Here is a 10,161-nt window from a genome sequence, read left to right as displayed (position 1 = left end):
CCCCCCCATTTGGAAAAAGCAAGAATGCTGTGAGTTTACTTAACACCTTAATTTGAATTTTTCTAAAAGCCATTCTAAAACTCCAGTAAGTTTACATAATATAATGCATGCCTTTAGCTTAATTATATACTTTTACTAACTGTTTTTGCTGTTTCCAGGCATTTTTTTCTTTCTCTACATAGGTTAAATTGCTTCCTTTTGACACTACTACTCATTTTGCCATTCCAGTTTACAATAGCATATGTAAAGTTTGCAGTGCATTTATAGTAGCTATAGTTACTACACATCAACAGTAGCTTTTATACTGCTTTCTTTTTTAGTAGAGACAAGCAAAGTTCAAATGTCTTGTACTTCTATTTTCCCAGAGTTTTTGTTGGATGCAGGTTTTTTGTTCAGCTTTCTATATTGTTATGAGCCAGTCATTAAGTTTGGCTTCTGCTCTCAGTTTTACCAAAATTCAAACACAATCAGACCTAAGATTATTGATGCAGGATCATATCTATTTTATGAGGTATGTTAAGTCCAGTGTACTTTTTAATTGACTGCTTTCTTTATCTTGGAATCATATCATTTCAGAATATATTGCAAAAAAAGGGTGGTTGATTTCTTATCAGATGTTTCATGCAAGGCACAGTGAATGCTGTATTTCAGGTGACTCTAGTGCTAGTTTGTAATGTGTTCATTTCTGTTTTGAAAAAGATAGGGCCTTCAACTTTGTTTATGTAATTTTCAATTTATTGCATAGTTGTATGGAAAATACTTTCATTCTTGTTATACAATGGCACAGAAACATTTAGACTTCAAGTCATCCATAAATTAGCAATAATGGACTTGGGTAAAATGTAGATAACAAAAGGAAATGTAGCAGTCTGTTGTGGCTTTCTAATCTCTCTGTGGCTGTTGGGGGATATGCATTCACAAGAAAAAGCCTGTCCATTTGTTTCTACCTGCATATTGCTTATTTTCAGTTGATAACAATTGCTATGGCCACCAGAATCCTCTGGCACTATCCCCTCCCCCTCCTATATATGAGTCTATATAGCCTAATTTCCCATTTTGATTTTGCAGAGTTTATAGTTATAGTTACAGTGCAGCGACACAGCCTTAATAGTGTAAAAAGTTAAGTAGAGACAATCAAAAAGCCCAAGGCAGAATCAATCCAATCTACACAGGTTTCTCTAAGCTGCAGAGTTTGAAACAGTTATCTCACATTCACTCTCTATTGGGGGAAGCAGGCAAATGCCTATACTCTTGCACACCTCTCAGCATGCCAGATATTACTGAGGGCAGCTGAGCCCAGCTCAGGTGGTTGGCAGCTGTAGGCAGCCAGCAGCAGGAGGCATGCTCGCTCCACTCAGTGGCATGGGAGACCATGAGCTTTGTCCAATTTAAGATCCACTACAGATAGGATGGAGGCTGCAGGGGAGCAGGGCTCATCAGCTGCTTGGGGGAGGCAGTACCAGTAGTGCATCCCACATTCCCAGCCCAGGTCAGCAGGGCACAGTGTCCCTCCCCTGTCTTGACCCCCTGAACCATGTGCAGTTTCAGGAAGGGCTCACAGGATTTTCTCATCCAGAGCCAGCACCAGGTTCCTGGCTGAAGATGCATACTGTGCAAATGAGGAGCTTCAGTTCCCAGGGAGGCAAGGGTGTAAGGTGCTATGGGAAGATTCTGGGCAGATCACAGCCAGGCATGTTTGGTCATGTCAGTAGAGCTGACCATTTTTACTTTTGCTGCTGGCTTTGGCTAAAGACCCAGTATTCAGAGCCCTCGCCGCTGCTGAAGCAGGGCTAGTAGAGGCCACACAGGAGTTGTCAGAAATGCAAAATGAGCAAAGAAAGTTAAAAAAAATAAACTGTCACTTAGCTGTCTTCCAAAAGTTCTTCCCAGATTTCACCTTCTGGTCACCTCTTAACTTTCAGAGGCTTTGGAGAGCCTGCAGGCTTGTGCAAACAAACAAACAAACAGGAGCCCTCCTTTTGATCCCTCCCAGTGGCTGCTTAAGCCCTGGTCACCCCAGGCTCCAGGCACCCTGCTCCCTGCCAGGTGTAGCCCCCTTGAGGCTGCTTTCAACATTTTTTTATTCTTCCCTCTGCTGGCCCACGTGGGTGACTCTTCCTCATTCACTGCATCTGTGTCAGCTCCCTTGCTGGGAGACTCACTGCTTCCCCAGACCTGGATCCTCAACCTTTGGTGAGTCCTTCCAGGTCTGGGGTGGGTGTGCTTCCAGGTTGTGGGGCTATTCAGATTTCCCACACCCATAGTAACAGGACCCTGCCCTGTTACAGGGGGGCTGCCATGCCTTTCTCAGAGCTGCTGTAATGCAGGGTACTGGGGCTCAGACGGGATGGGAGGGACACTCTGTACCCTGCCAAACTGGGCTGGGAATGTGGGGTGTGCCTCTGGCACCACTTCCTCCCAGAAGGTCATGAGCCCCTCTCTTCCCTCGTGCCTCTGTCTTGCCAGGCTGTCAGACAGAAAGCTCAGGGCTCAAGCCAATTAGGTGCTTCATGGAGAAATGAGACACAGCTCATCAAAATGGGGGGTGGTTAGGAGGTTCCGCAAAGTCCCCTGGGATACTGGTGGGCAGTGACCTACCTTGATTCAGCAGTGAACCTGGCAGTGACATTCAATACACCAGTCCCACCAAGATCAAGTAAGTCTGATACTACATATATCCAAGTCTATCTTATACTGGGGTCTGCCATTTTGAAACCTGTCTATGTGCTAAGAACTTGACTTTTGTTACCGCTATAGACCTGTTTCTGCCCCCCTAAACCAGAAAAAGTATCATGTTTGTACCTGGCCTTGTTGTGTATATTTTTATAATGATTTTTCCCCCAACATACACAGTGTTCCTATAAGAAACGCATTATAAGCCTTTGTGAGAGACCTAGTAAAAATACTAGGTATTCTATACTAGCACCTTCTAAATACAATGGAATAAAATAAATAATTAAAGAACTGTAAGAACCAAATAAGGGTGCACCTGTTCCTATCATGCTTTTTTGTTCTGAATGTAGATTCAATCAATCCAGACCATTGTCACATTGAGCAAGCTGTGTTGTAATCTGCTCTCCTTTTGGCTTCATTATTACATCAGTGGAAATTTTCCTCTACTGGAAATATTTTGAGAGTACTTTGGGAAGGATGATCATTATGCCTATGCTTTACATTCTGCAAATGATCTGAATTTATTTTTGGTGCAATATATTGCATTGGTTTTAGTCTCTTAAAATCTTTTTAAAAGTTGGGCCCTCCTTGCCTCATAGCTACCTAATCATGTTCTAGTTAGATCATGAATGGCTCTGGAATTTGATATATATGTCATATTGTTAGATCCAAGATTTGTTAACCTGAAAGACGGGCAGCAGAATGACTGTTTTTTTGAGGCCCATTGAGAAAAATAAGAAACATTTTTGCTTGAAAGTGCCAACTATTGATATTGGATGCATGGTTCTTTGAAAGACGTTCTTTCTTTGTGTAATTTACACATGTATCATTTTGTGTAGTAGCTTTTACTGGAACATCTAAACATTACGGTTGTGGGCAGCTTTGGTCCCTGATTTGATTTGGTGGAGATTCGGCCCAAGTCAGTAGCCAAATCTCTGAATCTGAATTGAATCAGAGGACACTTTAATCTCTCTAAATCAAATTGGAACCCTCCAAATCGATTCAGAGAGTTTCGGAAAGATTCAGTGATTCGGGTACAGACACAGGTTTCAATGTTTTTTCTCCATACCTCTAGGTAGCAAACGGCTTGTGAGTGCTACGATGCTGGGTCGCATGGAATGTCCCACAGAAGTGTGGGGGGCTCCTCAGCGTGCTCAGCAGCAGACCCAGAAGTGGACCAGAAGTGCTTCCAATCCACTTCTGGGTCTGCCAGGGAGCACACAGCCCCCCCCCCGGCAGCCTGCCATCTTGGCAACTGGTGCCTCCTGGATCTAGGGGGGCACCTAGGGTCCCCCCATGGCCCAATGCCAACTGGGGGGGCAGGGGCCCCCATGCGCCCTCCCTGGTGGATCCAGAAGTGGACCAGAAATACTTCTGGTCCACTTCTGGATTTGCTGCTGAGCATGTGGAAGGTCCCCCCACACTCATGTGGGATGTTGCATCCGCCCCAGCATCTTAGCATTCGTTAGCCATGCTGGTACCTCGAGGTATGTAGAAAAACATTTAAAGCTGTATCTGTGTCCAAATCACTGATTCTCTTCAGATTCAGCCAAATTGAATCAGGGACAGTAATCCGAATCAACAAATAGAACCACTGTCCCTGATTTGGGCTGAATCCAAATCGAATAGGGCCCACTTCATGCACCCCTACTAAACATGTATAAGTACCTTGAACATAAGACATGGTTACTTATATAAACTAAAAAAGCAGATCTTTAAAATTTGGATATTGCTATGTTTTTAAAAAACAAAGAATCTTAGGAAAATTTTAGTCTTCCAAAATGTGTGTACATGCGGAAAATTACATCGCTTCTTTGCTTAACAGAATTTGGCCAAACTGTTAGAATTGCCATAGAAAAGTAGAGTTCATTATATCACTAGCCACATTTTTTTCACAACAGAAAACCAGATAGTAGTTTATTTTTATTTTTCCTTTTACAAGCTCACTATTCACTTGTAAAAAAAAAAACAAAAAAAACTAATTTTAAGAAAGTATAAACAATGGTGTGCAAATTGCTTACTCAGAATGTACCATGGATTTGTAGCATGTTCTGTCCCACCTGAAATGAATGTCAATTTCTTCAGTATCCCTCCAGAAAGCTCTCATAGTCCTGCCCCATTTCTCCAACTATGGCTGATGTTCCTAGCTTAATACTTTAGGGTTGCTGACTCTAACAAATCATAATGCAGACAGATTCTGTGCAAATGTTCTCTTTCAAAAAGCTGCATTAATGTGAAATGTCAAATCCTGCAGCCCCTCTGCTATTGTATCCTTTATATAAAAATATTTGTAGGCTAAAATCTGCCCTTTAGATGTTATAAAAGTACCATATCTTGAATGTAAGTAACTATTTAACTGCTGCAAAAATCTAGCACTGATTAAATTATGACTTCTGGTGGCAAAAGATGAGCATACTAAAATAGGATTCTAGGAAGACATATTTTTTTCTTTCATGATTGGAGCCAGGTTCTTCCCTGAGGAAGTTGAATATTTCTGAAAAATCTTTGCTATCTTTGACCAATAATATATCATCCTTGATCTGTGCTCAAAACTCCCAATAATGCCAATTCTACTTTTTGATCAAAGCAGGATACATTCCTGTAAGAGCAGCAACATTATACTAAAAGATTAAGCAATTTCACAAAGGCAAATATGGAAGGAGTTTATACACCCAGCACTTAGAGGGTGGTGGTGGATGGGTCATACTCGACCTGGGGGGAGGTGGGTAGCGGAGTCCCCCAGGGCTCGGTCCTGGGGCCTGCGCTGTTCAATTTCTTCATCAGCGATCTAGATGATGGGGTGGAAAGTAACCTGTTTAAATTCGCTGATGACACCAAAATTTGGGGGGAGGTGAGCACGCTAGCAGGGAGGGAGAGATTGCAGAGGGATCTGGATAGGTTACAGGGGTGGGCTAACAGGAACAGGATGCGTTTCAATACGGACAAGTGCAGGGTGCTGCACTTGGGCAGTAGGAACCAGCAGCACACTTACACAATGGGGAACTCCCTACTCGAGAGCACGGAGGCAGAAAGAGATCTTGGAGTCATTATTGACTCCAAGATGAACATGGGCCGACAATGCGAGGTCATGGTTGGCAGGGCTAACCGGACCTTGTCGTGCATCCACAGGTGCATCTCGAGTAGAGCCAAGGAGGTGATCCTCCCCCTCTACGCGACGCTGGTCAGGCCACAGCTGGAGTATTGTGTCCAGTTCTGTGCGCCCCATTTCAAGAGGGATGTGGACAACATGGAGAGGGTCCAGAGGAGGGCCACCCGCATGATCCGGGGACAACAGGGCAGACCCTACAGTGAGAGACTGCGGGACCTGAACCTATTCAGCCTCCACAAGAGAAGGCTGAGGGGGGACCTGGTGACAGTCTATAAACTCACTAGGGGGGACCAGAAGGGTTTGGGGGAGACGCTGTTTCCCCTAGCGCCCGCTGGCATAACAAGGAGTAATGGGCACAAGTTGATGGAGAGGAGGTATAGATTGGACATCCGCAAAAACTACTTCACAGTTAGGGCGGCTAGGAGCTGGAACCAACTTCCAAGGGAAGTGGTGCTGGCCCCTACCCTGGGGGTCTTTAAGAAGAGGCTGGATGCCTACCTGGCTGGACTCATTTGAGTCCCGTTTTTGTTTTGGGGTTTTGTTGTTCTCCCGCCCTGGCGGGGGGTCGGGCTAGAAGATCTACTAGGTCCCTTCCGACCCTAAATCTATGAAATTATGAAACTATGTACATCTCAAAAACACAATTAGTGTTAAACCTTTCCTGAAGCCCCTTTTTAGCACTTATTTACAGTTGCTTTAATCTGGTTTCAGGGCCCCTAATGGGCTGCCAAGTGTGTATATTATATTTGTGCCTGTGTGAGTGTTATATAATTTCCCTAAAAGTTGTTAACTCATTATTTTAGTCTTTCACAGAATTATAATTTGTCATCCATGTCATCCTTTTCTTACTGTGTAATACATCTGATGTTGACTGAAAGGTCACTTCACCCACACTTGATTAAGCTGGTTTCAGTTCTGTGTTGGATTTTGTAGAGACATATCGTAAAAACACAGTTACTGCACCCAAAGAATTTACAGTGGACTTGGACTAGACTAATCATCAACATTTATAAGTCAGAGTGAGTGATTTAAGTTCATGACATTATATTTGGCAACCTAGATATTTTGGGTTTAATCTGCTGTATGACAACTTTCAGACCTACTCACTGGTGAGTAGTCACTCCAGCAGGTTGAATATAGAGGAAGAGAGCTTAGACCAGAGAGGAATGAGACTTGAAAACTTCTATGGAGATAGATTGATAGAAGTTTCTCTCCATGTTCAGGTTCTCAGGCCTACAACTGGACTTTCATCATGGCATACATAAGTATTTGTTATAGAGAGCTGTGATAAGTAAATTATTCTGAAGCGACTTCAGTGATGGACACCAAACATAAGTACATTTTTGTTGAATTTTTGGAATTTACATGATAAGTGACAGTGTAATAATCCATATTATGAAGTGACAGAGTAGTAATTTCACATATCCTTCAGAGCCTCAAAGCTTACATATTTTATACATTGCATATTTTAATGAAATATAACAGCTAATATATTTGTATATTTCCTTTTTTCCAGATGCTCCAACATTTGTGTCAAATCAGACCATGTATTATTCTTGGGAAGGCAATCCCATCAACATCAGTTGTGAAGTGCTAGCTAATCCTTCAGCTTCAATTCAGTGGAGAAGAGGAAAGTTAGTTTTACCTGCAAAAAATACTACTCATTTAAAGATCTACAGTGCAGGAAGAAAGTTGATATTAGAGGTAAGGCATTAAATGAAATGAGATTGCATTCATCACAGGGGAATCATTTAATTTCTTCTCCAGTCAGTCGCCATCACAAGGGTTATATCAAACTATTAAAAGATTCGCTGTATGACACAATAAGGAAGCTTCATAAAACAATCTTATGAGTTATTCATCTCAATATTCCTTGTGATCCAATTAGATAATAGTCCTCAAATTTCAGCATTTATCTTTCTGTCAGTTCATTATTTTCAGTGAAAACTGGTATAATTTGCATTGCTTTGAAAGCAGCAAATACAAATTTAACATTTTAAAATATTTAAACTGATTGAATAGATTAATATTAAACACTGATTTTGAAAACCAAGTCAACACATGATAGCTCCTTCCTTGATATGAAAAGATTTTTTTTCAATTCCTGTCAAAGCAAACTTGTATTTGCCATACCAGACTACCACACCAGTTGATATTAGTTAGATTTGTTGTTGGTAGTCTCCATAGTAATGCCACTGAAAGAATAAAATAATTAAACTCCCTTCTCATTCCTGGAACTGATCCTAGAAGGTCATAGATGAGCTACATTTTCCCTAATTTACAAGGAAAACAGAGGAAATATGAGGGAAAATCATGTCTATCAGGCTTCCTGAGTAACTTTACACCTGATAGAGGGACATCTGCCTTCTCTTTCCATCATTCTGCCCCCATTCTCAGCTCTTTGTTAGGATCTCATCATTATCCCTGACTTAAACTGCTGAGGAAAGGAGGTTGTCTCCTCGGTATATTGGACATTAGGGGCCTTGTTGCACAGTAATTTTGGGCAACTCCTGGACCTCTTAATCCCTGGATTGTCCACACAATAACACCTGAAAGTGGTTTTAAATACTTGTTAAGTGGCTCTAAATTGTATTGTGGCAGGTCAGGATTATCTCTGATCTGCACTACACAATTCATTTTCCATTAAAGCATGGCCACTTCCCACACGTGCTGCCCAAGTTGAAGTCCTCCAGTATCCCAGATTTCTCATGCCTCCACCTGTAGAGCAAGGGTAGCAGCCTGTCCTGGCTCACCAGGTCTCTAGTGGCAACTCACAACTACTGCTCCTAGTCCTGACCCTGCTTACCAGGGCTAGGGACAGACTTTACACATAAACCAGTTTAAATGATCAGAAATTGGTTTAAACCTGTAACAGAACAGAAGTTCAGTGCATATAAACCAGTCTTAAAATGGCTGAAACCAGTCTGAGACAAACCTGGTTGAATATAGTATCAGACTTAACTGATTTGGGTCAAATTGGTTTGTGCAATGTCTGTCCCAGACCCCTTGCTGGTTTAAGTTAAATCAGAGTCCCCCAGAATCCCAGCATGCTCTCTGGGCTGGGCTCTCTGATGATCAGCAGGGCTGGCTCCTCCTCTCTGCTCCCTGGCTGGACCTCTGGCAGAGACTTGCAGGCACAGCAAGATCTGACTGGTTTCCTCCTGCTTTCCCCCTCCCCTTCCCACTCCCTGTTAACAGGGATCCTCCATCACCTCTGTCTTACACAGACACCTCTCAGCATTAGCTAGCAGACCACATGCTGGCTATGGTCTGTGCTGTGGCAAACAACAATATTGGCTTAGGGCTTTTTGGAGCTAATCAAAGATCAGATAGTAATGTCCCTCCAATCTTTCTTTGTTTAAGAAGAGATGAATTAATGAGAGAGGCTGTTGGTTTCTGGTGGGGTGATAAATGCTGATAACAGAGCTGGTAAATGTGTTACTTTAAATTGCCAATTGCTCAAATTAGGAGGGAGTACTTATAAAGGGGGATAAGGCAAAATGCCACATTTATTAATTACATGAAGCAGAAACATAAGCTTGCACACGTCAGTCATACAAACAGACATACACAAGCATACATTCAAACTGACATACAAACAAAACCACTCCAGTAAGAAGTTATAGTTACCAGTAGAATGTTAGCACTGGATGGCCAGTCTAGGCTCATTGAGGGTGATGAGCGGACATAAACAGACGTGCCTGTGCTCCAGGAGGTAACAAAGAATAGATTCCCTATCTTGGCTTGTCTGCATTTCACTTTTATAGGGATTTCAAGTCTTTGTTCAACATTGGGGTTTTTCCATGCTCAGTTCTTAATTAGAAGTTGTTTCTTCTGTTTATGTCAACTTGAGGTCATTCCAGTAAAGTTGGTATCTCTGATGAGATCATTCCAGTAAAGTTGCTAGCTCTGAGTTGGTATCTCTGCCTTGAAGCATTGTGTAGTTCAAATGGCAGGATATGCAAAATTCCTTCTTCTTACTATCTTCTTCGCACCTGATCACAGATGAGTTCTTCAGCCATTCATTAATTAGCTTAATTAGTTTACTGTCTGGTAATTCATACATTGGCACCTTGTTCCTTACACAATCAGTGAAATCTTCTTCTGTTTTCATGCAAATACTTAACATTATTTCACCATTCACCCTCTCAGACAGACACTCACTTACATAGGACATATGAAGTTCATTTACTCATGTCAAGCAGGGAACAAGCACAAAATGGAGTTTTAGCTGTTCATACAAACATAGAGGTTGATCAATTCAATACTATTATCATTTAAACGTAATGACTAATATGCAAAAAAACATAGTACAAAAGCTCTGTTATCAAGGAGGTTTGGGGGGAACCCTTCCTAATCCTGCTGGGGCCTGGCCACAC

General features: G+C 42.1%; 1 protein-coding gene across 2 annotated transcripts in view; it reads left to right on the top strand.

The window, feature by feature from the left end:
* Positions 1 to 10,161, top strand: part of NCAM2 (neural cell adhesion molecule 2) — a 691,500-nt gene that overhangs the window by 489,335 nt on the left and 192,004 nt on the right. For both annotated transcript variants that reach the window (XM_019524735.1, XM_019524736.1), the window contains exon 10: positions 7,299 to 7,486. In XM_019524735.1, coding sequence (XP_019380280.1) covers positions 7,299 to 7,486 — 188 coding nt within the window. The remainder of the gene's footprint in view (positions 1 to 7,298; positions 7,487 to 10,161) is intronic.

Source organism: Gavialis gangeticus, unplaced genomic scaffold (genome assembly GCF_001723915.1).
Source record: "Gavialis gangeticus isolate Ggan-Ray unplaced genomic scaffold, GavGan_comp1, whole genome shotgun sequence".
Taxonomy (NCBI): domain Eukaryota; kingdom Metazoa; phylum Chordata; order Crocodylia; family Gavialidae; genus Gavialis; species Gavialis gangeticus.
The sequence above is the reverse complement of the archived record's forward strand: the minus strand, read 5'-3'. Positions and strand labels throughout refer to the sequence as shown.